The sequence below is a fragment of the Mauremys reevesii genome, linkage group 5, assembly GCF_016161935.1.
Source record: "Mauremys reevesii isolate NIE-2019 linkage group 5, ASM1616193v1, whole genome shotgun sequence".
NCBI lineage: Eukaryota > Metazoa > Chordata > Testudines > Geoemydidae > Mauremys > Mauremys reevesii.
This window is the reverse complement of record NC_052627.1, coordinates 15,674,518-15,702,448: the sequence shown is the minus strand read 5'-3', so window position 1 is coordinate 15,702,448 and position 27,931 is coordinate 15,674,518. Positions and strand designations below refer to the sequence as shown.

Sequence of the window (27,931 nt, the reverse complement as noted above, 5' to 3'; positions counted from 1 at the left end):
GCAAAAATTTCTAGAAAGGGCAGCAAGGGAGGCAGAGAAATTAGATATAAAGAGATCATATAAAAGACAAAAGACAATGGTGACATCTAAGTCTGTTGAAAAGGCGAAGATATTCCTATCCAAATCTGCGGAGGCATTGGAGTGTGCTGAGCACTCCAAAGAGCTGGGTAATTTGACTGAGCACTTAGTAGATGCTGAGCACTTAGACACCCCAGACATAGAACTGGATTCATGACTGCTGCTCTAGCAACATTCAACCACATTTGGAGAAGCAAAGGTATTACCATGAAGCATAAAATGAAATGGCCGCAGTCTTTTGCCTAGGTGTGTGTGAGATATGGACGCTAAGAAAACAGACATTGAAGAAGCTTTCTGCCTTCAAATTGAAATGCTACAGGTAACAGCTGCTCATTAGTTATACCTCACACATGACTAACAAGGAGGTAATCACCCGAATTTACAGCACAACTGGAGTGATAGCTGATAGTCTGGACGATATCAGCTAAGAAAAATTGGAGTTTGGGGGATGTGGGTTGGATGAGCAGAGGAAGATTGCCAGAGCAAGGTTTGCAGCGATTGGTGTCAAATGCCAGGGGAAGGGGACACCCGCAGTGAGAGCGGTTTGACGATGTGGCTGGCTGGCTGGGAGGCAGTAGGGTACACTGCTTAAGACTGTGTGAAGACTGTAAAACGTGGCGGAAGATTGCTGGACAACGACTCCTGCATGTTGTGATCGTACTGTTCACTGTGATGTGACGCTACGGTGCTTTGCACTACGCGAATGATGATGAACTACATCGATGCAGAGCAAGACCCTAACATACATGAGTTTGCCCCAGTTCATCTCACTTTGGCGAGTTACTGGGTTAGCTGAGGCAACACGCCTACTTTCGGGATTTATACAGTGCAACAATGGCCACGTAATCACACCTGTGCCAGGTAGATGGGACATCAGAAACTCTTAGGAAGGACAGATTATCCCCCATCTGCCTACTAAAGGGCTTGTCTCACCTCCTCTGAAGCAGCTGGTAGTGAGATAGGTTAGTGCACTAGATGGACCTTGGGTCTGATCCAGTCTGGAAACTCGTACGTTTTTTCTCATTATCTCATGACCAGCTCTACCAGTCTCTAAAGACTTATATTCTTTGCCCCCTTTCCTTCTCTTTCTGTCCTTCCAAAAGATTCCCCTGTGCCGCAGGCATTGTTCAGCCACCAAGCTGTAGATTACTGAACAACTTCAAGCAATCTGCTGACAAAAGTCATCTCTCTTTCCACCGTCAAGTGGATTTGTCAAGCCCGAAGGATTTGTCTCATTTTTGCTTTCATGCTGCTCAGTGAACAAAACAGCCTTAAACCTTTCAGCATCTGATAATTTTAAACGAGCCAGAAATCTTATAAACAAGTAGCAGCATTTCTCACTAAATATTTATGGAATAGGTGTGTCTGGTCTCTCAGATACATATCTGCAATCCTGTTTGCTGGCTGGCTACACAACATATTGATTCCCTTCTGTCACGCATGGGCAAAGTTCATGTCAGAGAAAAGAGAAACAGGGATTTACCATTGCAGATTCCATTCTTCCTATAAAACCCGTGACCACAGCTGGTCACACAGAGCCCGGCATTTAAAACGTGAGACCCGTCCTTGCAGGCCAAGCAGTTATTCTCAGCAGATCCCCAGCACGCAGAGCAGGACTCATGACAAGCTGAAAGCAAAAAGATATAACAAGTTAATGAACAACCACATTGCCACTGAGTTTTTAAAAATGAGTTTTGTAGCAATTTGCATATTTGCACTTTCACTCCTAAAATAACATAGGCTTTTCGTGCTTTTAAAAATCACTGGTGTGTTGAGTTTGGTACTTTCATCTTGGCTAGTCATGCTTTTGGGGAACTCCATTTACATCCCAATTTTGCATCTGCAAAATAGCTAAGTGCAAATTAGAATAGTGCCTGCAGCTACAATCAGACACTTAGAGGAGCAACTTTGATTATTGTAAAATATATGTACTGGTATAGCATGGACCAGGATTTGGGCTTCATGGTACTAGGTGGAAACAATCTGCCCTGCATTATATGTAAACAAAACTACCAGATCTTTGCAGGCAGACTCCTGCAAGGACCCACTGACACATCAATGGAACGACATGAGAGCGCAAAGGTCCATCCATTAGGATCTGATTACAAAGGGATTGTGTGTGTGTTTTTGGTGGGGGGGGGGTGGTCCTAAGCAAATTGCTCCTGCAAAAAAAAAAAAAAAAAGAGGCCACCCTTCTCAAAATGACTTACTCCCTCCAAAAACTCTGCATTGGGGGCTATGAGCTGCCGAACTCCACCCCGCGACTGATTCTGTCTGAACAGGGAAGGAATTATGCCATGGAATCGTAGTTTGCTGGGAACCAGTAATTCAGAGGGACAGGTTGAAACTGTCTCCTTGTGGCAGGTTCCCATTAAAGTGTACATTGTGCACTGTGAATCTTTTCCATTATATGGCCAAAAGAAGAGAATGGAAATGCCCCAATTATAATGAGCAGGCTAATATCTTTATCTTCAGGCAAACTCTGCACCAAGGCCAGCATCCAGTAATTGTCTGGATATTCCTGCGGTATATTACATACATACACCATTCAGGCAATGGATATGTTCTCTCTGGAGCAGAAGAAGATACTAACTAGTACCTGCACAGGACTAGAGCAACCTTTCAACACACTCATTTTTTTTTTTTGCAGAGAAATGAATGACTGTATGGGGCTAAATTCTGCTCTCCCACATAGCTGTGAGACCCAACTCATTTTGAGCCTATGAGTTTAATCGAGAGGAAAATTGAGCCCACTCTGGTTAGCCTTTCATGGTATTTGTGTGGCTGTTACATCATGTTAAATCGTGCTGCCAGTACTCATACAGCCTGTGCAAATTACAGCACTTTCAGAATTAGATTTTTTTTCCTGATTATACCCATATATGTTCTAAAGATTTTCTCAACTTTATAGTTTCACAAGCCATGTCTATGCTTGTATTCCCGCCCTATGGAAGGTGGGGTGAAACAGAATCCTCGAGGCATATGTGCTCAACATGCAGACATTCATGAAACCCACCCCTCAGGAAAACACAACTGCATTTGCCATTTGTAAAGTAAGATGCAATCCTCCAGTGTGGTTGTACGGGAGGTTCTGCAGTGACGTTCACATCATCTCAGCAGCACTTGCATTCAGAAATTCAAATGGTATACGAAAGCCATTTCTAACACAGAAGGAGCTGCAATTATGGTACCCAGACTGTATAACACGCAAAAATCAGGAGGCAACAATAACAACTCACAAGGGAATAAATGACCCACACCGGGGAACTTAAATTTCATTATCTAATGCAGGGGTAGGCAATCTATGGCACATGTGCCAAAAGCGGCAAGCGAGCCGATTTTCAGTGGCACTCACACTGCCCAGGCCCTGGCCACCGGTCCGGGGGGCTCTGCATTTTAATTTAATTTTAAATGAAGTTTCTTAAACATTTTAAAAACCTTATTTACTTTACATACAACAATAGTTTAGTTATATATTATAGACTTCTAGAAAAAAACCTTCTAAAAACGTTAAAATCTATTACCAGCACGCGAAACCTTAAATTAGAGTGAATAAATGAAGACTCGGCACAGCACTTCTGAAAGGCTGCCAACCCCTGGTCTAATGCACATTTATTTAAAGTAGGGATAGGAGAGAAGAAAAAAAAGCACAGACCCATCCTTCGCAGGGATCTGCCCCAGAATAGATGAGAATGGGCTCGTTTCCAGTAAAAGCAGAACACGCCTAACTTCTGCAGGGCAAGCGAGGACAGAACGAAGGAGAGGATACTGCAGTTAGAGAGCAGGGTAGACGGCTGCCACGGACTCTAAACACGTTCATTTCCACAGAAATAAGAGGCCACTTAACCCCCTACACCCCGTCGCTCTGTTCCAAGCTTTTTAATTCCTCTTTTATCTGCTGGAGTACACCACATTCTTCCCTGTCGTTTTTGTTTTATTAACGAGCTGGAGCATATATATCACCATAGCAGCTGAACAGCTCCTGACCATTAAGGAATTTTACCCTCACACTGCCCCCCCATGAGGTAGGGCAGTGCTATTACCCCCAGTGAGCAGATGGGGAACTGAGGCCCAGAGAGACTAAGTGACTTTCCCACAGTCACACAAGAATTGGACCTAACATTCCTGAGTCCAAGTCCAGTGCTCTGTTCACTAGACCCTCCTTCCTCCTCTATCATCCCTTCCTACGAGCTGTTGCTTTTCTTCCCATCCTTTTCTCTCTTCCCCTTCTGTTCCCCTGCAATTTGCTGCTCTCTTCCTCATCTTCTCTTCTCCGGTTTCTTCTTGCCTCCCTCCTCCTCCCTGATTTCTCCAGAGCATTATGGGCAGTCTCAGTCACACATTTTAAGCCAGAAGAGATCAAAGCACAGGCCATAACATTTCACCAGTCATTCCCCTGGAGAGGGCAATTATTCCATTTCACATGTGAACACTATCAAGCCCATAAACTTGTGATCAAATCAGAGCAGACATCCAAGCTCAATTTAAACATGGCAAATGATGATACATTTACCACTTCCCTTGGCGACATTAACCAGTGGTTAATTTCCCGCACTGACAGAAAGTTGTATCTGATTTCCAATTTCAATTTTTCTAGCTTCAACCTCCAGCCATTGGATTTTGTTATGCTACATTCAAGAGCTCCCTAAAATCAGGTATGTTCTTCCTTTGTAGGTTCTTACAGATTGTTATCGAGTCCCCTCTCCACCTTCTCTTCAATATGGTACATGGATGGAGCTCATAGACTCATAGACTTTAAGGTCAGAAGGGATCATCTAGTCCGACCTCCTTCACAACGCAGGCCACAGAATCTCACCCACCCACTCCTGTATCGAACCCCTAACCTATGTTTGAGTTACTGAAGTCCTCAAATTGTGGGTTGAAGACCTCAGAGAAGAGGAGGCTGCAGTAGCCATGGCAGGATAGAAGATCCTAAAGCAGGTTTTCCAGACCTTGAATCCTTCGTGTAATACTTCTCTGAACACCCTCCAATTTCCAAAATAAGCTCCCCATCCTGTAAGCATGGCCTCCGTTCTCTGCTCCTTAATGTATGTCCCTGCATTTGCCTGCCTTAAAGCAGTCAGGGCAATTAAGATTGCTCTGAATCAGTGACTATTTTTCACCATCATTTACAGCTGTCATAAACATACAGCTATGGGTAGCATAAAATCCCTCCTTTACCTGTAAAGGGTTAAGAAGCTCAAGTAACCTGGTTGGCTCCTGAACTAATGGACCAATGAGGGGAGAAGATACTTTCAAATCTGTGGGGGAATGTTTTTGTTTTGTGCTCTTTTGTTGTTCTCTCCGGGTCAGCAAGGAATCAGGGCAGGGAAAATACATCTCCCAAAGCCATACCTGAACTAAAGGTCTCTAAGATTACAAATTGTAAGTAATAGGAAGGAAATGTGCTAGGTTATCTTTTGTTTTAGCTTGTGAATTTTCCCTGTGCTAACAGGGAGGTTTATCCCTGCTTTTGTAACTTTAAAGTTTTGCCTAGAGGGGAAATGCTCTGTGTTTTGAATCTGTGTTACCCTGTAAAGTTATCTTCCATCCTGATTTTACAGAGGTGATTCTTTTATCTTTTTTTAAATAAACTTCTTTTAAGAACCTGATTATTTCCAGTGTCCTAAAGACCCAGGGGGGTTGATCTGTGCTCACTTTGTAACCAATTGGTTAGGATATTATTTTCTAGTCTCCCCAGGAAAGGGGACGTAGGGGCTTAAAGGGAAATTTGGGGGGAGGTAGGGCTCCAAGTGGCCCTCCCTGAATGTTTGTTGAAATCACTTGGCGATGGCAGCAGTATTCATCCAAGGACAAGGAAGGATTTGTGCCTTGGGGAAGTTTTTAACCTAAGCTGGAGAAATAAGCTTAGGGGGTCTTTCAGGTGGGTCCCCACATCTGTACCCCAGAGTTCAAAGTAGGAAGGGAACCTGACAACTGCACCAACCCCTATCCGCAAAGCGAAACCCACTACAGTCATTGCCAAGCTTCACTTTGAACCCAGGCAACAAAGAGGAAGGTATTGGAACAGGATGGGCATGTTTTAGACAGCGTGAGGTTAGGGCAGGCAGGATGCAGCACACTTCATTGGAAACCAGGCAGATCTCTGCTCAGGCCAGAGGTGGATGCAAACCAGCACTATTTGAAGGTCAGATCCATTTGGTTAAGTATTCCCCCTTCTCCATCTTGCTCCGATTCCCAGTTGCCTCCCCTGCCTTTGGCAATGATCCTGCAAAACCAGTGCAGGATCTCAGCAGCTCTGGACGCCTCTACTAAGGCAGATGTTGTCTTCACATTTTATCTTTCTCAGGGGTGCGATGACTTCTGAGTTATCTCTGATCTAGCGAAGCCTGAGAGAGAGACCTGACAATAACAAACAGCTCAGCAGAGGCTGCCAGACCTACTGAGAAGATGCAATGAACTTGGCAGGATAGCGCCACGAGCATGGAACCTTTTGGGGTCAAGGCCGTTGGAAGTCAGGGAAGGAAAGAGAAGTTCTGCAGACTCTCAATACGAGCCAGAGAGCTGATCTTGGAGGAGGGACAAAGGAAGGATCAGGGACCAATAGCTTGAAGAGGATGAGGATGGCAAGGGGCAGCCTGGTGGGGGCTGAAAGAAGGGAGGGAAAGAAAAAGAATCGAAAGTACAGATCCAATAAGCTAGCGAACACTCCGGGGCTTCTCTGAATCAAACCGCTGAGCCTCTCAATTCATTTCAGCCAGGTTAGCACTGGCAGCGAAGCTAATTGCTCAGATAGGGTAAATGAGTAACTTTCTCAGGTGGCTCCACTGAACAAAGTATTTGCCAGGAAAGACAGTGATTAGCTTGGCCTCCTTTAAATGCACTGCTACAGCTGTCAGGTCTACCAGGCATGCTGGTGCTGGACTCAGGCTCTGCTAACATGGCTGACAGCAAAACCCACCCACTTCCATATTCAAAGCAGCAGCACCTGCATAGGGTATCAGCTGCAGGTCTCCCAATGAATATCAAACATGGCCCAATTTGTGCTCGGATATAAACTTCCAGCTCTCATGCCCACAGTGACAGGCATCGGGCAATTTCTCTTTGCCTACATGCCCTGAGAGTTGCTGTTTTAAAAATGCAACAGCTATTGATATCCCCATGATATCTTTGTTCTGCTTGTCTACATTAACGTAAACTCTAAAGGAAAGTGCATCAATAGAACCTATGTGGTTGCTGGACCACCTGGCTTTGCTCAGATCAGCTCTTTCTAGAGGTAACTGATTGGTGGTGCTGCTTGCAAGGCAGGCTGGAATGTAGAGCATGCATGAGGCCAAGGGAGAGAGGACATGTGTCATGGAACCAAATAGGAAGAAGTGAGGTGTCACATCATGCCCATATTCGTCATAGAAATATGCTTATGATAGGAATAGGGCATAACTAAGATGTATTGGGTGCAAAATGGGTCTTGTGAGATATCAGTCAAAAGGTTTTGATTTACCAAATATGAATAGCCTATTTTTATGCATGTATCATTGCTGTATCTGAAGTTAGGAATATAAACTCTGTATCAATTGCAAAAGCATTTGCATCTGGGAAACGCCTACCAGACAGTAAGCAATCAGCCTGAATGGGCCATTAGGAAGAACAATAAGACTTTAAAGATACTAATCTCCCGCCTTCCTGAGATGCTTCCTGGGTTGCTGCTTTGACACTACAGGGTCAGGTGATTGTGTCACCTGGTACTAGACCCCCATCTTGGGCTTTCAGTGTTTTTCCATTAAGAGGGGTCAGACTGGGAAACAAAAGATTCCCACCATATGTAAATTCTATTAAAGGCTGGAGAGTGAGTTAATCAAGGTTGCTGGTTCTTCACGGAATCCCTGCCCAGGATGACTGCTGGAAACACCCAAGACTGATCTGGGGAGAAGGACTGGGACCCATGCTGAGAAAGGTCAACCTGTGAAAGGAATAGCTGGAGACTGAAGCTGCAAGCAGCACAGTTTACCTTCAAGAAACTCTGCAACCTGCATAAAACAACAATTAGGGTCAGAAATGACTATTTGTAGCCAATTTCTGTAATGTATTAAGCCTAGCTTGCATATTTTGTTTTATTTGCTCAGTAATCTGCTTTGATCTGTTTGCTATCCCTAATAATCACTTAAAATCTGTCTTTTGTAGCTAATAAACTTGTCTTTGTTTTCTATAAACCAGTTTGTACAATTCATATCTGGGGAAGGAGGGGGAAAGGCTGTGCATATCTCCCTCCAGATTGAGGGAGGGGACGATTTGTATGAGCTTGCGCAGTACAGATCTCTCTATACAGTGCAAGACAATATTATTCTGGGTTTATGGGAGTGCTGGGTAAATCCCCGAGCTGAATCTTCCCACACACAGCTAATTGCAGTCTGTGTCTGCAGCAGGGCGTGGCCTTACCTGCGTGTGTGCTGGAGAAGGCTTGAGGACTGGACACAGCAATGACAGGATGAGGAAGCCCAGGCTGGTGGAATGGGCAGGCTCATGAGGACCCCAGTATATCAGGTGGCATCCTGAACAGGGGGTCCAACCCGTCACATGAGGACCCTACAGGGTTGGGCCAGAAGCCAAAGGGGCTTTCTGTACTCTAAATGGCCTATTCCTCTGCTTAGTTTAAACATTTTGTTGTCCAGAGAGCTGGTTCCACCTAGGAGACAAACTCTGTTCCATTTTTTCATTGATAGTATAGGGTCCCTTATCCTTTGACTTGTCTTCCACAGCATATATCTTTGTTCTCTAAAAAGACCCAGCAAATGTCAAGTGCACAGATTCTCTCTGAGTGCCCACCAAATCACCCTCCAGCTACTGTAACACCCATCTTCTCACCCCACCCTGCAAAAAATTATGGGAGAAAAGAGGGCTGGGGGTGGGGAAAGGGAAGATTTTGTTTGGGGGTAAGAAGTGGAAGGTTGTAGACATTGCTGATTTTGAAAGCAGGGATTATGCAAACAAAGCCATTTTCAGTGACTCCAAGCTGTCAGGATACAGACCTGCTAATTTGGCTTTTTGTCCTTTATCGTCACAAGTGGTGACACAAATGTATCGTTATGAAGGCGCACAGTGTGCCTGGCCCTGCAGGGAGAGGGTGTAAGGACCCCATAGATATATCTACACAGCAAAGAGAAACCTGTGGCTGGCCCATACCTGCTGACTCGGGCTCGCAGGGCTCAAGCTGCGGGGCTGTTTCATTGCTGTGTAGACTCCTGGCTTTGGGATCCTCCCAACCTGGCACTCCCAAAGGCATCGTCTTCCCCCGATGCTCCCACTGAGCCAATGAGCTTTCAGCATCACCGTAAAACCGCCAGGGTCTTTTGAACCACTTTAGGAGTGCTTGCCTCATCCCAGGATAGTACTTACTGCTTCTACGCACCTATTTTCATCAGCCCAAGTGACAGCGAGCCATAAGCTCGGCATGCAGGTAACCGTGTCTGCTAACTTGCAAGCGCACAAACGTAGGGTGGGTTAAAAACTCAGCTGAAAGTTTGGCCCTAGATGTTAATGTTCCTTGGAACAGAAGCTATCCTCAGGGCCGGCTCCAGGTTTTCTGCCACCCCAAGCGGCAAAAAAAAAAAAAAACAACGGGCGACAGTGCGATCGCACCGCTCCACTCTTCAGTGGCAATTCAGCAGCGGGTCCTTCGCTCCGAGAGGGACTGAGTGACCTGCCACCGAATCACCGCCGAAGACCCGGACGTGCCACCCAATAGTGGCCAGAAGGCCGCCCCTTGGTATTGGCTGCCCCAAGCACCTGTCTCTTTGGCTGGTGCCTGGAGCTGGCCCTAGCTATCCTACACTATACACGTGGACATTGGTTTGGACATAACCAAGGCCAAATCCCAACTGACAATACTACATCAGCACTGTTCCTTAAGCAGCCCCCAAATCCAATGAGATGTCCTAAGAAATCCACAACCCCCATCACAGAAAGATTTGCTGATAACATCACCGTGAGGTGCAGCAGGGAAATATGCTTTCTCCATTTTACAGGAGGGGAAACTGAGATGTAAATGACCCAACTTTTCAAAGTCACCAGTGAGCTCAGGGACCTCCATTTTTGGGTGTCCAACTGGAGATACGTTAAAGGAGCCTGATTTTTAGGAAGCGCTAAGCACCCACACTCAGAAAATCAGGCCCCTTTCAGGTATCTTCAGCTTGATACCCAAAAATCAAGGCACTCAAACCCACTAGCCGCTGTAGGCTCACGAGCCTCGCTCACAGTCATACAGCAAACCTGTGTCGAGGGCTGATCATGGAACTCAGATCTCCTGACTTCCAAACCCTTGCTTATGCCACTAAACTAAACTTCCTTCTACAACATAGCAATGGCCATAACTAGGGCACCATCACTGACCACTGATTGGCTTATAACATGACAGGCGTCAATAATTTGATTATTATATATAAATGAGCTCACTGGGGTAACAGAGGACAACACGGGTGGTGAAAATCTTTTCCCTGTTGATTTTTCAGGACTATATTATAAGCTTCAAGGAGCCTTCCCAAAGTCTAGTATTCTCAGTTTTGTTTCTTTATATTTCAAGAGGGAAAAGGGGGGCCCCTCCCGCATGTTCACTTAATTCTTCATGGATGGGTGGGTCTTTTGCAAATTTTGGTTTCACCTCACTGCTAAATTAGGGGCATTCCAATGCTGCCAAGTTAAAGGGTTTGATTCACCTCTCTGTTACTCCAGGTTTAGGAGTTCCAGCAGTGTGAAACTGGTGTAGAACAGAGCTGAGCCATGCTCCATGTTTTTAAGAGAAAAAGAACTCTTGCAAAGCGCTGGCTTCCTTGAGGAAAAGAAACGCATGCTTTTATAAAAGCATCTGTGCTCTGCTGCATTCAAGATTAGTACGAGTCTGCCCGGAACCACTAGTAAATGTGGCATAACTGACAAGTTTCATTAAAGCTCTTAGACTAAAGCATAGTGCTTCCTGCACTCAGCCATTTAACTCCCTTTCAGTTGGTCACAATTCAGAGTAAAAATTCATTTAAAGTTTCTTTTCTCAAAAGATTTCTCAGAAATCTCATTGGCATCATTGCAGGTGTGAAGATCACAAACCGTTTTGCGACTGCAAGAGATTAACGCTAACGGCGTCATAAAAGGAACACATGGAATTATTTGAGAAATAGTTGCCTGACTTTTGAAAGATACAAGATGTTTTCAACAATTCTGCACTGTAGATCTAAATGACTTGTAACCTGAACAGTTCATTGCAAGGTAGTGCTAGCTACCTGTAGTAATTCTATTTAGCAATACTGAGACCTCTGTTCTCAAGAGATAAGCTTCTATACGTAAGATAGTCTAAAGAACCATTAATAAAGAGTCTAGAGAGTCATTAATAAAAATCCAAGCACTTTGGTATGGTGTGGGCTTTGTCTGTTACAATCAGGTTACATATTTCAATATTCTCATTTGGATAGGTCAAAGCAGCAATGCCTGAGTTCTGTCTAGACTTTTCAGGGAGCATTAATCCTGAAAATGTGCATAATTAAGTTGCAGGGAAAAGAAAGAATGGGGGCATTGAAGGCTGCATGTCCTTCATCTGTCTTGCTTTTCAGGGCAGAGGTCATTCTTCTTTCACTCTCTTGACTTTTCTTCTCTCAGCCTTTTTCTTATTCATTTCTGTCTCATCTCAGCACAGCAGATTCCATGTGTCATTCTGCTCTACTTCTGTTTCTCACTGATCCCGTGAATATTAATCATGCAGTTAGTTATCTGAACAAGCCTCCTTACTGATTTTCAATTTCCCTTGTTCCTTAATGGCTTTTCTGTTTTACAGAAAAACAAACCTCATTATTAGAGCAGGGGGAGGGGGAAACCCCACCCCATCAAACCAATTCAGTCAAATGTTCTTTTTTAGACTAGATCTTTAAAAAAAAAAAAAAAAGTGATGAAGCAAGACTGAATCTTTGTGGCTTGTTCATATACTGCAGAGAGTAGTCCTGCAAAGGCAGGAGGATGGACTAGGTAATCTGTTCTCACAGGTCTTTTCCCTTTTTCGGGTCAGATCCTCTGCACCGAGTTACATCAATTGAGGATCTGATCAATCCTATATATGATTCTATTGACAAACTTACCGCAGGCGTTAATAAAACATACCGCTTGCTGAACAGCTTAAGCAGAGTTTGGACAACCTGACTGCATGCATATAAAAACAAAGAGGATACAAAGAAAGGTTGGATGGAAATTAATTATGGACTGGGTCTGAAATTTGAGGCTCTCTCTGCCAGTTTTATTTTATGCAGAAAATGCAGCCAGGCAGAACTAAAGCAAATTGGTTTAATTCCCCGGAGGAAACATGAACAAATTTTTCCCAGCAACTTTCCACTCCAGGCATGCATGGGTACAAACACGGATGGAATGCAGAGCCAGTTCACTACAAACCGTTAATAAATTGAAACATTAGCCTTTTCCAACTGCCTTTACAGTGCGTGGCCATTGCCAATTAAAACACCAGGAGCAGGCAGAAAGGGAATGGTAAAATAACACAAACTCAAAGATTACTTAGTACTTGGATTGCAAATTCTTTTAGGCTGGGACTGCCTTTTCATTGTGTGTGTGTGTACAGCAACTAGAGCAATGGGGCCCAGATCTTTAGTTGAGGTATCTTATCTAGATTTGATCCAATCCTATTACTCAAAGATAAGGGCATTTAGACAGGAGCATTCAAAACCGGAAATCCATCGTAAACCCTTTGGGCCAGACAGTTATAGAAAAGCAATGGTCAAGGATCCAACTCCTGCTTTGGATCTCAATTCAGCAAAAGCACTTAAGCATGTGCTTTACTTTAAAGCAAATGGGTATTTCCACAGAAGTCATTAGGACTGCTCAGGTGCTTGAAGTCCACGTGTTCAGGTGCTTGGCCGAACTGGTCTCAGAAAGAATTACAACCCCTCTAAAAAGCCCAATTTCATAAGGAAAAGTGCTGACTTTAGAGATCTGTCGGGATGAAAGGGGCTGAATCACAGTTTGGCCAAAGAAAGAAAATGTCAAAGGAATCAAACAGAAAGCCCCACCATCCCTATCCGAATCGCAGCCTTTAGAAACGTACAGAGAGACATTCCTTTAGAGACACTTTCCCCTGTTTTGTGGAATTCGTGATTAACAGAGTAAGACTCCCGAAATATTCCTGCTGCGAACAGCTACCACAAGAGATGTTCTGGGAAGGAGAAGCGTGAAGAGCAAGAAAATATCACCAAAGAGGAAAGGACTTTTGTGTGTGTGTGACTCTGGCTACCTGCCATATCCCATGTCGCTCTCTAATTCGCTCTAATAAACACCTCCACTGCAGCCTCCTGGGGAGAGCTGATTTCATTAGCTGTAGTTTAGCCTGTGCTGAAAACAAAGTATACACCAAAGAATTAGATTCCAGTAAATGGCCATGGATTTTAGGTCAATGTAAAATATAGCAGTTCTCTCACCCTCCAGGAGTAAGAGACAATAACATTTCCCTGGGAGAGACTTCTGAAGCGAAATAGGACTGATTCAGTCACAGTGTTGAGAAGTAGGGGTCTCAGAAACAGATGGTTAAAGAGTGCATTCTTCTCCCATTTGCCATCATCCTAACCCTACGTGATTCTGTTATTTTGTGGCGCTACAGCACTGAAAACGTTTGTCCTCATGTTGGCAATGGATCTCTAAATACAGACTATGCACTGTAGCTTAGACATGTGGCTGTTTTACCAGGCAGCCCTATTTGTAAGTTACCTGCACAGTGGAGGTGATCCTGGAAGAATCCGTCCCCGCACCATGTCACACACTGCCCGTACTTCATCAGCAGGGATCCCTGGCATGAGGTGCACTCAAACCCATTGGTGCAGGTGGAGCATGTCTCCATGCAGGCTGCCCGCATAAAATGGAGGGAAAAAGAGACAGTTTTACCTGAAAACGTCATTGTGCACTGATACCGATCTGTACATGGTCAGTCTGTGGGCTAAATTCAGGGACGCATCCCTATGCAGGAAAAGCATTTTAGACTAAAGATGGTTGGAAATTTTTTTTTCCTTTTTTTGCTGAAATTTTTTGAAATTCTAAATTTTCCAACGAGCTCTAGTTTAGATGAGTTGAAATCAACAGGACGTAAAGAGATGCTTTGGTGCTTTCCTGAATCCAGGACTGAAAGACTAACCTTACTGATATCCGATTTGGTGTTGTGTTTCCACATCAATAGGAGATTACAAGGAGGAAAGTTTTCATACAATAACAGTCCATGACTGGGAGGCAGTGTGAATAAGCAGCCCTCCAGGACTAAAGCACCAGCCTGAAGGAAATCCAGTCATCTGAGATTGGAACGCAGGCTATACCTAAGCAAACCCCAGCATCACGATAGAATCCAGAATCGCAGCTCCCCACACAGCGTCCATTCTGAAGCCACTTGGTTGCATCACGGCAGACGTCACAGTGGTCGAAGGACCGAGAGCACGTCAAGCAGTCTGAGTGGCATTGCACTAGCATGGAGAACAAAAGAGAAAGAAGCTGTCAGCACTGCGCACCTTGTATCAAGAAGGCTGAAAATAACGCATACGCTATAGTCAAACCAACACTCAATGTGCGGCCTCTCTACCAATGGCTCAAGGCATTTTCTCATAAATTGCATGCGATCAGTTAAATGCTGCATTTTATTGGACTGGGTAAGTAAGCGTTGCATTTAATTCAAGTTTAACACCAGGCTGGACAACAGTCCATTCACAATCCATGTTGTCTCTTTTCATTGATACTCTTAATGGCCATCGGGAACTAATGGCCCACAACAATTGGAACTTGCGTCACCGCAGGCCAGATCCCATAACAAAGTCGATGGGAGTTTGGCCAAGTCAGACTGGAGTAGGAGTTGCAGGCTTAGTGACACAGAAAGATCAGCGGAGGGGACAGGGTTATGACAAGATATTTCCCTACGGCAGGTGTTTCTCAAACTACAAGGCCGGCCTCTGTGCGGTGGCCGAGGGACCCAATATTTTTTCTTTATTGCTGAATCATTTTTGCCCCAGCAGAAGTACTGTCTGTTCAAGTTTCAACAGGGGCCCGATCCTGGAGCTGTTACTCAGTCTTCATTCAGGCCCCAAACCCTACTGACATCGATGTGGGCCTTGCCTGAGTAATGGTTTCAGCCCCTAATGAAGTTCTACAGGTGAGCAGGTGGAGGAGGAGCAGGAAAAGCCCCAATGAAAAATAAAAACAGAATGGGCGGCCCAGTCCCTACGCACGTGTAACAGCGTCTCCACTGCTTGGCAATCACCTTACTGCTGAGAGAGGTAGCACCCAGCCTAGGCTCCATTCAGGAGCAAAGCTCTCTGCACTAATCCAAAGTGTTCCCTGAAAGTAGGACCAACTGCTGTCCCACACGCAAACCTCAGCTTAGAGAGCAACACTACGAACTGGGTAGGGAAGTGTAGGTTTCCCCCCCCCCCCAACACATTGATCAGAGAACAGTCATTTACACTGGCTCACAAAAACATCTGGGTGAGGGAAGCCCTTAGTTTGTGGGAAGGTGGGGACAACGCTGTGGGAGATTTTGGAGAACTCTGGGCTAAAAGGAGTTAAAATTTTGGAAGGTTTTACAGGATCATCAGCCTGGACACTGCATTGCAAAACACTCATTGCCTCTATTGCAGTATGGAGAGAAGTAGCTGGCGGGTCCGTGGAAAGAAGATTTCAAGGGGAGCAGTGAGTATGCAGAACGCAGGCATGGCTCTATATATCTCCATGCAATGATCTCAGGAGATCGTATTTTCCAAAGAGCTCAGCACACAGTCAGGCACCTAAATGAAGTCAGCAGAATTTCAAAAGCACTCGGCACTCAGCAGCTCCTACTGATACGAATGAGAGCTTCTGGGTGCCGGGAATATTTTATAATCTGCTAGCCTCATTGAAGTGCCTTAACGGGAGCTGAGCTCTTTGGAAAATCCAGCCCAGAAAATACAGACCTGTTAATACAATGAAATGTTTTCAAATCACAGTCATACTTTCTCCCAAATCTGTCCCTATTATCGTAGCATCTGAACTCCTTTAATTAATTTATCCCCACAACACCTCAGCAATGGAGGGCTGTGCTATTATACCCATTGTACAGATGGGAAACTGAGTCACAGAGAGACTAAGGCTAAACATTTTTAAAGCACCTAAATGACTTAGTCACTTAGAACCCTAAATCTCACTGGAAGTCAATGGGACCCAGTAGCCATTACTTTTGAAAATGGGACTTCAGGGATAACATTTGCAAAAGCCACTAAGCAACTTGCCAAAGTTTACATGGGAAGTCTGTGATCAAGTAGGAAATTGAGCTTGGGTCTCCCAGGCTAACCCCCTACCACTTCCTCTTTTCTTATGCCTGAAAAGTTCCCTTCTGTAGCCTACGAGATGTCTCTACGTTTATGTGGCCTGTCCCAAAAGCTTGCCTTTTGGATTTACAAACGCTTTTTGCAGGTTTTAGTTTTTTGGTTTTTTTTAACTGTTCAACAAATAATATGCTTTAAATATTTATCTGACAAGCACTCTGAGCCACTTCTGCAATGACAGCATAATTAAACTGCAAAGTTGTTTTCTTTTTCTTGTGACAAACTGGAGCTCTCTGATTAACCAAAGCAAGTTGAGTGCAACAAGAGCAGCTGCCAATATGAAAAATTAGGAATCTGCAGCTAAAACCTACCAACTATGAAATGCAAATGAAGGGAAATGACAACATCCTGTGGAAAAAATAATTTATATGCAAAATTGCTATATAGCCAAAGCTATTCTAATGTTTCCAGATAATTATTAACTGACTCTAATTTGACCCCAGGTGAACTGGAAGTGGCATTACAGTATAAGGGAGTTTTTTTTTTTAAGGAAATTAATCATAAGCCCATAAACTTCACAGAGCCATGTTATAATTCAGAGAGAGAGAGAAGAGACTTTTTTTGTTTGTTAGAAGATTTCAGAGTTCAAAAAAAAGGAATGAAAAAATTTCCAGGACAACAGTCTCCAAGTAGTGATTCTTTTTACTTTGCCAAAGGATGGCTCTTAGGGTCCTGATCCAACTCCACTGAAGTCAAAGGGTCCTAAACCTACCCTGAAATCGTATTTAAATTATATTGGGGGGGGAATAATTACTGACCCCCCAAACTAAACAGAGGTAGTAAAGCTGAAATCAAAACAGTTGTCATGAGAACACTGATAATACTGAGAAGCCTGGGGAATAGAGAGTTAAGTTGCATGACCTTTACTCACATTGGTAAGCACCTACAAGAACCCTACAATGAAGCTAACGGGATTAACCAGTGTGAGTAAGGATTGCACAGTCAAACCCCTAATGCCTGCTTGTACTCCCTGTGACTCAGGGCTGGTCCACACTAAGAAGCGGGGTCGAACTAGGGTACGCAAATTCAGCTACGTGAATAGCGTAGCTGAATTCAAAGTACCCTAGTTCGAACTACTCACCCGTCCAGACGCCGCAGAATCGAAGTCCGCGGCTCCAAGGTCGACTCCGCCACCGCCGTTTGCAGTGGTGGAGTACCGGAGTCGACTGCGGCGCTTCCGGAGTTCGAACTATCGCGTCTAGATCAGACGCGATAGTTCGAACTCCGAGAAGTCGAACTCACCGCGTCGACCCGGCTGGTAAGCGTAGACCAGCCCTCAGAGAGCCAACAGTGCATGGGGTTTTACAGAGATCCCCTGGGTTGGCTATCTGCATAGTAGTTCACCAAAGGGTGGCATCTGAGGTCTCTACTGAGAGCCAGCTGCCCACTGGTCATCATAATCTCTGAGAAATGTCTGTACAGATAATATTAAGGAATTATGTATCTATACTGAACATTATGTTCTGAAGGTCTTGGCGATAAGGCAAGTCGCCCGGAGGTGATATACCTCGGAGATGTTCCTTTCGAGCAGGAGGCGACTGCAGTTGGTGTATTATCTACCTATTTTCACACTGAGCCAGGGGCGCATTGTGAGATTGAGAAATCGTCAAGAGAGGAAATCCACAGGAAGAAACAAACAGCAGGGGGTGCCCTGTTTCTGAATAAAAACAAAGGATTGGTCCAGTATATCGGAGTGCAAAGAGAGACATGGAATCCTCCGCCGAGGAGGCAAACTGACAGCACGCATGGTTCATGAAAGAAGGGTCAGTCAGCCTGGCTGTAATGCACTGCAAGGATTTCGGATGAGCAATACTCTACTAGACGTGACAGTACCTTGTTCATTACATACAGGCTCTGAAATGCCTACTATGATTTTATTTTATATGTGACCATGTTTCTAATATTTCTACTTGCTATTACTCGATTCTCTGTGTTTGTTCAATAAAATGATATTTGGTTTCACGACGAACCTCGCTAAGTGCTGTGGGTTAGTGGAGGGTTGATGTGAGGTGGAACTGGTAAGCTGGGGTGCACTGATTTTTTGAAGCAACCAATCTGTGAATACTGCGAGTGTCCACAGGGCCCACGGCTGGACACTACAGGCTGACGCTCAGAGGCTGGTATGTGCCAATGTGTCGCTAACGTGGACAGTGACAGCAAGGCCTAGAGGACAGTGCTTGGACTGGCTGTAGCGGTGGAGCTGGGGAGCTGACTCATGGCAGGCATAGACTTTCTCGTGCTAAGGGCAGGTGGTATTGAGATGCCTCACAACCCTGGGTACCCCAGAGATGCATCACACCCCCTCTTTAGGCCCCTGAAAACCCAGTGCCTCCCTGGGGAGCATTCGTAAAAGAATTGCATTTCCTGGCCTCAGTTATGAGGGGCAGAGTTACAAAGGTTTAGACCCCCGTCATATGACAGGGGCCAGAATCCACCCTGTAGAGAACTACAAAAGTCAGCAGAAGCTGCTTCGCACAAATACCTGACTGGCACTGCGAGCAGCAGTCTCCCTCCACCTTTACTGCCAGGTGGCCCAATGGGCAGGACGGACAAGAGCGTCGATAGCAGATCACCTCGGCGTCCCGGCATTCACATTCCTTGCACAGGTCTTCTTTCCATTTCTCTCCATTCTGCATAAGACAATATTGAACACTTTACATGGGGGCTCCGTTCTCACTGCAGTGATGCCGAGTTCAGCAGCGGGGCTGAATCCACATCCTGTGGTGTGTGATGAACAGTTACAGGTCTAGCGGCCAGCTAGAATTTTGCATAATGAGCCATGACATTAATCAAAGGCGAGCCTCTGCACCAACTAGATGCTTTGTGACCTACAGCAATCCCCAAATAAACCAGAGAATCTAATAGAGTGATCACCATTATCAGCCATATTCTAACAACAACACAGGAACACATCAATCGCCATATCAGTGCTCCATCTTGTCTAGTAGCCCTGTCCATTCCTGTCTTCTAGAATAGACAGTGATAGATACTTCAAAGGAAAGTACAAGAATCTCTACAATGGACAAATAAGCTGCCCAAAGGGGAAGTTATTTTTTCTGAATCACCATCAGTTACCTCTGGGCTTATGACATGAAAACTAAGGGTTTGTGTCCCATGTAATTTTTATCAGGTCTGATGTAACTGTAGAGGTTTTCATTATTCCTATCAACATCTAAGCCTTTTTATAATCCTGTTAAGTTCTTGCCCTCAAGTATACACTGCAGCAATGACCTCCACAGGTTAACTTGGCATTCTGAAGAAGTACTTTCTTTTATCAGTTTTTAATGTATTGCCTTTCAGTTTTATTGGCTGTTTCCCTGTTCTCATCCTCTAGACCATTCACACACCTCTATCAAGTCCCCTCTTATGTCTTTCTCCCCTCTCAGAATGATGCCCTGGTCTTTCCCAAGTGGTTAGAGAGTTAATTTATTAACACTGAATTCCGTTTGCTGTTATGCTGTGCATTCACCAACCTCCATTCCCTCCATCTTCTCCAAGTCTTGACCAACATAAATAATTTTGTGTCATCTGCAAATTTTGCCACCTCGTTATTCTATCCCTTTCCCCAGTTCATTAATAAATATATTAAACAACACTGTGCCAAGTAGAGACCCTCAGGTCCTCCACTGTTAATCTTCTGCCAGGGTGAAAACTGATCATTAATTGCAGCTGCTTGTTTTCTGTCCTTTAGCCTGTCTCTAGTCTATGACTGCACTTTGCATCTCACCTTCTTTACTGAGTTTCTGAAAAGCCTCTTGAGTGGGACTTTACCACAGGCTTTTTGAAAGTCTAAATAAGTTTATGTCGCCTCTTTTTCCTTTAACAACTGTTCTGTTGACACACACCCGAGAATTCTAGCAGACTGAAGGGGCGCGATTTTCCTTTACAAAAGCCAGTCTTAAGGATGGTGCAGCATACTGCCCTTTCTGCACCCAGCTAGTTTTGTTGGCAAGAGCAGGGGACTACCCCATTATCCCAGCTACTCCCTGTCCCACTTGGGTATGTCTACACCGCTCGCCGAAGCAAGCCTCCCAGCCTGGGTCGACAGAGTTGGGCTTGTGGGGTAGTTCTCTAAAAATAGCTGTGCCTATCTAAAGTCTCGGGATGGGGGTGGGCTTCAGAGCCTGAGCTGCAACTTCAAAGCACTGTCTACATAGCTACTTTCAGAGTGCTAGTGCAAGCCTTGCTAGCCAAGCCTGTCAGCCCGGGCTGGGAGGCTCTCTGCGTGGGCTGTGTAGACATATCCTCTGTGTCCCTGGGGCTGTTAACAGGGAGCAGTCCCTACACTCAGTGACTGTAATTGTGCTGGACCCCATAAGAGGTGGTAAAAGCATGGGGGAGGCTCAGTCTGGTTCTTAGGTGGCCTTATATCATGAAGATTTCTCTATTAAAAAGGATAATGCGTGAGCTGAAATATGCAACATACTCACCTTGATGTGTTTTACTGCACTCACATCAGGGAGCGAGATCTATAGACAGAATGAGATATGGTCCTGTTTAGAAAACACCTGCATCTTCTACTTCCTGCATCTCCTAAAAGTATTCTGTTATGAGCTGTTTATTTCTACGTAAAAAGTGGTTAGCATCATTACTCATTTGTCACACTAATGAAAGGTCTCCTATTGTACTTCATCAAAAGAAATCGCATAGTCAATTTCAGAAGAAAAGCTGATTGCAAATAGCCCTGAATAACAGACTCCTGTTGCAGTGAAAACACTAATCAATGGGGAACATTTCCCGAAAGCTACACTGAGCTTTGCTGTGCAGCTCCCACTGACTGTAATGAAAGTCAAACATCTTAAACCCCAGGAGATGCACTGAAAACTTAAGGGTATATATATAAAACATTAAACAGGAATGACTGATTCAATTTGCTCTGCTTTCCTCTATGTAATAAAAAGAGCCTTAGGAGACTTATGTGGTGCAGAAAATTATAAACAAGCAGATTTTATAAAATGCAAAAACCCTCTAGGTAAGTAATATTAACGGATTATTCTTTTGTAAGACTCAGCAAATAATGTTCTTTCCAGACTTTGAGGAGATAGACTTTCACTTCTCCAAACCCTCACAAGCATAACACACTGTCTTATGTGTTCCAAATTAGCAGGGTACTCACATCTTTGGTACGTTCCTTGTACACACAGTAACTATCCCTTGAAATACATTCAGGACAGCACTTCCCCTCCAAATGAATTAATTCTTCAGCCTGCAGAGAGAGAGGTTGCACCAATACACATGAAACTGGCATTTCCAAGCAATACTGCGGAATGCAGAGGCAGAATGGTTATCACACTGGAATGCAATCTTCAATATCCAATTGCATCTTATCTTCCCTACATCCTACTTCATCTCTGTATGTACGTTTTGAAAGGTGTGTTTAAATAACATTGTGGTTGCAGAATGAACCCCAGAAAAGTTCAGGCAATTCACTGATAAAGCAACTGTATCATCCTTAACCCTTGCCGCTGTAAAAGAAGCCCCCAAACTAAACCACTAAAAATACATAAAAACTGGAATGTCATTTTTCACTCCAAATTCCTTGGATTTTACTTGAAAACTTTCACAGCTCTCTAGCTTCATTTTCTATGCTCCATTTTTCCCTTAAAGAAAGGGCTAAAAATTTAAAAAATGTTCATGGTAAATTTTAAAACAGACATTATATTATCTAAATTCTATTCTTGGTTACAAATGTAACAGAGATATTGTGATTACAGCAGTGTAACTGAGATCATGATTGTGCCATAAGAAATGGAAATGGGGCCATCCATCTGCTCAAAGTCTGTTGTGTCTGAATGGAAGTGAAACACTTAAGGGAGAGGAAGGATAGTCTTACGTTTAAAGAACCTGGATTAGATTAGGAGAGCTAGGTTCAATTCCTGTCTCTGCCTTTGAGTCTCTTGGCCTGATTCTCATTTACATTAAGACCTCTTGACACTGCTAAGGGGCCTAAAAATGGGTTTACATATAAAAATTAACTCAAAATAGGCTATTTTAATTCCAAACCAAGTATCCACACAGACTTGCACCAAAATAATGAAAAGTGAACTAACAACCAATTTAGCTATTTCAGTGCAAGTTAGTTTGTGGACCAGCCCAAGGATGAGATTTTCAAATGCTCACAGCATTGGACTAACGCTGCTGCCCATGAAGTCAATGGTAAATGCTGGCTGCTTTTGAAAATCGCACCTTTTAATCTCTCTGTATCTCAGTTCCGCAGCTGTAAAAATTGGGATAGTATTTACCTACCTCCTAAGGGAGCTCTGCAGATTATTCATTAATAGGTATGAAGTGCCCAGATACTGTGGTGGAGTGGGGAATATTAGTAGATGGATAGTGCTTTTGGATATAGTAAAACCCTGTTTATGGTGAAGTAGAACAGTTTTCTCATACTGTTTCTATGCACCAGAATTCTAGCTACGGAGTGTGAGTCAGTCTCTGCTGGAGTGAGTGGGATTCTTTCCAATGACTTAAATGGGGTTTGTATCAGGCCCTTGATGAACTTCCAGTCATGGGGCAGTTGTTCTATATGTGCAGAATCCTCTTTTCAAATTCTGTTATTAAACTGTTCATATATATATACACATACATATACACACACAGAAAGGGAGAGAGAGAGAAACTCCAGCTAACAAAAACTCCTCATGACTGGAAAAGCTGGCTACATCCCCAGGTTCACTGTGCTCAGGGATTGCTGCTCTTGAGTGAAGTGACAGTGAAACACTCCTGGCCACCTATCCTGCAGAGAGAAGGTTACACCTCAGCTCCCTAAGTCTGGAGTAGAGTGAAGAGAAAACTGGTGAATTCCCACAATCAAATGAACTGTTGTTGGATTCAAAGGTTTCCATATATCTGCCAGGATTGCTGGATAGCCATTGCTCGATCACTAGTATTTTCACAATATTAAAACACAGTTAAGGGGCAAGAGGCAAGAAGAGAGTTAGACAGTGGCTGAGATTTTCAAAGCCATCCAGGGGATTTTGCCCACGACGCCCATTAACTTCATTGGAAGCATGTGGCTACTTCCCTTGGCTGGCTCATAAAAGTCAATAGTTCCGATGAGCCAGATCTTCAGCTGGTGTAAATTGATGCACTCCATTATTTACAGCAGCTTAGGATGCATCCCAGTATATTTGTAAAATATACTGTAGTGATTCTATGAATAGTGTTCCACTTAGCTTGCCAGTCTGGCTACATATACACAAGTGCAGTAGCGTTACCAATGGCAGATTATGCCAGAATGGCCAATCTGGGCTCAATGCTTTGAAAGGGACACCGACTGTACTGAGCTGAGGCACTATGTTGTCAGGCAATCGGGGAGACATTTTACTTTAATCCATCACTGGGCATTCCTACAAGTGTCTAGATATTTAAACCATTCTTGAAAAACTCCGTGGTGTATGGTAAGGACCCATGTCACTAGTATGTACTGTGAACTTTCCCACCTCCAACGCACACAGACACTTATACAAAGGATGAGGGGGGAAAATGTGTATGGGACATGATTCTCCTTGCCAAAAAGGCAGCCCTGGTCTGCCAAGACTCAGAAGTGGGAGGCACTATGCGAGATAACTGTGTCACTTGCACTCTTGTTTAAGAGGCGTTACTCATTACATTCAACATTAAGAATGTGGAAAGGGAGTAAGGGGGAGGGGAGTGTCAGACTGAGGAAAATAAAATGTTTATGCACGCACACACACACACACACACACACAGTACTTTAGATCTTTAAGATTTCACTGGTGTGCAAAAGTAACTACAACAACCTGCAAGGAAAGGAAAAAAGCTGTGCAATACAAATGATCTAAATTTCTTCCTTATCTTCACAACATTAGGACCAATCCAAAGACGTGCTGATAGCATGTTAGTCACGCAACACCTTGCAAGATCTGGCCCATTGTTCCCTTTGTGACGGGACTGTTTAGAGAGTCTCCAAAATGGGATGATGCAGAAACAGGAACTTCATTCTCAGGTCTGGCTCAGTCTCATCTTCAGTCACCCATGACCTGTACTCTTCAGAAACGTCCCTGAAAGCTGTCTCTGCAGCACTTCATGGAAGGGACGGTGGGAACTAGCTTGATGGGTTATGAGATGCTTCTGACGGCTAACGTGGTTTTGGTTGAGCAAATCCACTTCAGCAACCACCCTATCCACACCTACCAGACAATTTCCAGCAGCCCCTTTGAAGGCTGCAACTCACAGCTCACCTGAGGGCTGCTCAGAGTTACCACAGACAGATTCAATCTGCAATTGCTGGGCGGGTTTTGTTTGAAAGGGTTTTTAAATTAAGCCCTAGCTCTAGTCCCATCAGATGCTGACATGCTAGGTCGAGCTACCTAGAATTCATGTTTAAATCTGTGACCTCATTACAATTTAGACAAGAATATGTGACCAGAAAATTAATTTTCCCTTAATGAAGGGCTAAACCCCACAGACTCCTCGCTTCAATTAAGCTCTGATTTACTGAGGCAGGAAAAAAAAATCTCAGATTTTGCCAGCAAAGCTGCACGACTTGGAGAAGAAGAGGAAAAAAATGACACCCTACCTGCTTTAACATTCTTCTATGAGACATTTCATATTGTCCTTGGAGTAAATTAATTTTTTTTTTAATTTTCTATCCATTAGGACCAACATTGTTGTCCAATATGCAAAAAACACATTTCCTGTCTTTTCCAATGCCCATGCGTCACTGATTTCAATATTACTTATTCTGATGCCTGATTTGGGACACCCGGGTTTGAAGAGGTTTTCCATGGAACCCAATTCTGCCAAGATTAGCGTGCTTTTAATGCCCATTGAATTCAATGAGTGTTAATGGCACTCAGCACCACCCAGATTCTGTCTCTAACACAGGTAATTCCCTCCATAAGAAAGGTAAAGGATCCAATTTGTCAATAGAAATTAGATCTGCTACTTTATATATTTGTTTATGAATCCACATTTTTATTATTTGTCTGTAGAGTGATCATAAACGTTGGATGGTCCAATGAATGAATCTGTATGGGTGAGCATCTTCAGTTGTACTGTAATACATCCCAGGTTGTACTGAATACAAGATTTTCTCTCATGGGTACTAGTAAGAGTTCAAGATATGGGAATGTCTGCACTGCACCAAATAGAGCTGCTAAATCATTTTCTACATTGAGCTATGATGGTATGTAATCGTTAGTGTAAGCGTTTCATTTTACAGCTGTGTGTGTGTGGAAAGCTAAGTAAATGAGATACAAATCCAGAAGACTTATTCCCTTGATCTTGTCTTGTTTATATGAGAAGCTTGACTTTCCATCCAACTACATTCAGAAGTAGTGTAGGTAGTTTTATTTAAGCATTTTAAGGTAACAAGGCAGCATTCCCTTTGACAATAAAAGTTTGGGTCCAATATTCATCTTTGTAACGTCAATAAGAATGGATCAAGAGAGGGAAATACAACGTATTTTTAATATTTAAAGAGATAATGTTACATGAGTTAGCACATAACTTTATTCCTAGATACATGATCTCTGTTCTTGATGGAATGAAAATTTGTTTGCACTGTGTCGGAACCGAACTTTTTGATACATCCATTAAATTAGACTTACTCCGATTCACCTTATATCCATGCACATACCCAGATTTTGGCCTAGACTGTGGGCACAGCCTTGATCCAGGGATGTTAAATAAATTTTACCATCCTAGGAGTGTTCTTGCCAAGTACTGTGAGCTAGAGATATGCATGAAGGCCACAATTCCTTCCCTTCATTACCCTGGCTCTGTAAGCCCAGTTGGAATGAGGCAGATATGAGCCCACTGGTTAGCACTGACACTAAAAGTGAAAGAAAGAAGTTTTATCTAGTGGAGGAAAGTTGATCCAAAAACCATTTTTTATATATAGCAAATAGGGCCAATCAACCCTATCTAATGCCATTTCTGCATCCATTTACAGGGCAATTATAATATGAACTATCATCTGAGCTCAAAGTAAGAGGTAAATATTTGTATAGTCCATCACAAATCTCCTTCTCAGAAACCCTGACTGCTCGCTGTCTGAAAATAGGTAGGGGGTCACTCAGTCTAGTGGCTAATACCTTAGCTAAGATCTTGCTTTCTAGGCCTAGCCAAGATCAAGGGCAAAATTCTTCACAGTTTTTAACAGAACTGGCTGCCTCTCGTCCATGGTTTCTGCACCAAATTCAGCACAAGCTCTACTGAAGCCATTTCTTACCAGGCAGATAGTGACAGTGCCGGAGACAATCAAAAAGTAAGGTAGCCACCGATTCACCCAGGCATGCTGCTTGCACAACGCAAGACAGCTAAACCTGCCTGCCTTGCACATACTTCCACGTTAAGTGCTTTGGAGGCAAGTAAAGAAAGAAAATCAGGAACTGACTATTATATTCTTAAAGAAGAAACCTTTTCTTACCACGGCGCACTCCACTTTGGCACACGCTCCATTCCGACAAGTGACTTGTCCTCCATCACACGTACAAAATTCACAGCGAGTGCCATTCCACATCTCGTTGTGATACCTGATGGTGCCTTCGTACAAGCAGCTTCCTTTGGAAGAAACGCACTCCTCGCAACATTTCCCAGGACGCTGCACTTTGTTCTGATCCTAGCAAACATCAATACTCAGTAAGTGCTAACCTTTCCAGCTAGGGTGACCAGATGTCCCGATTTTAGAGGGACTGTCCCAATTTTGGGGGGCTTTTTCTTATATAGGCTCCTATTACCCCCCACCCCCATCCTGATTTTTCACATTTGCTGTCTGGTCACCCTATTTCAAGCCCTCCTTCAGCCCTTTATGAAAGGGGCGAGTGAGACACGCAGCCTTGGCGTGGGGCCGTACACTGCTGCATTACCTTCTCACAGGTACGCGGGGCGCAGTCCTGTTTAAGACACTTTGCTGCCCCTCTGTCACATACACAGGTAGTGCAGGAATTCTTCTTCCACTGCTCACCATGCTGTCCAGAAAGAAGACAGATAGATACATATATAAATAAAAAAACAAAGCAGTAACCATCACCACATTCTCCCCTAGAATATGTATTTCCCTTTGAGTGCAGTGGGTTCCTTATATGTACATGTATCCAAGTACAGGGATTTTTTTAAAAAAGAAACTGCATATTGCTCCATGATCAGGATATATAAAGGAAAGAAGAGAGGCCCAGACTGATACTGCAATGTATACTCCTCATAAGAAAGTTGGCCAGAGGGTCAGTTACCTTTGCTAAGAGCGTAGTTAGTGCTAATACTACATTTCCCTTTGTATACATGACTGAATAATACTAAATATATTCCAGGGGGGTACATTGAAAGCTATGGATATAGTGACTTTCATCAATGATTTGTTTTCCCACTTAACAAAAATGATGTGTGAACAGTAAGTACCTTATCTAATTTATCCCGTGAACCTGGCTGCAGCTTGCCAGCAAATTCCTTTATATTTCTAATTCCTTTCAACTCTTTTAGCTTCCCAGGAAATTAAAAAATACAGCCATTGTACCAAGTTATTAAAGCTGGCAGAAAGTCAGTTGTTAGGGAGGGGA

At 43.7% G+C, this 27,931-nt stretch overlaps 1 protein-coding gene across 1 annotated transcript in view; it reads right to left on the bottom strand.

Annotated features, from left to right (window-relative positions):
* The window catches only part of FRAS1 (Fraser extracellular matrix complex subunit 1), a 320,933-nt gene that overhangs the window by 136,664 nt on the left and 156,338 nt on the right, over positions 1 to 27,931 (bottom strand). Inside the window, exons 8-15 of the mRNA XM_039540816.1 lie at positions 27,245 to 27,346; positions 26,806 to 26,997; positions 21,526 to 21,615; positions 20,840 to 20,878; positions 18,892 to 19,039; positions 14,379 to 14,522; positions 13,783 to 13,917; positions 1,562 to 1,705 (exon numbers count right to left, since the gene is read on the bottom strand). Coding sequence (XP_039396750.1) covers positions 1,562 to 1,705; positions 13,783 to 13,917; positions 14,379 to 14,522; positions 18,892 to 19,039; positions 20,840 to 20,878; positions 21,526 to 21,615; positions 26,806 to 26,997; positions 27,245 to 27,346 — 994 coding nt within the window. The remainder of the gene's footprint in view (positions 1 to 1,561; positions 1,706 to 13,782; positions 13,918 to 14,378; positions 14,523 to 18,891; positions 19,040 to 20,839; positions 20,879 to 21,525; positions 21,616 to 26,805; positions 26,998 to 27,244; positions 27,347 to 27,931) is intronic.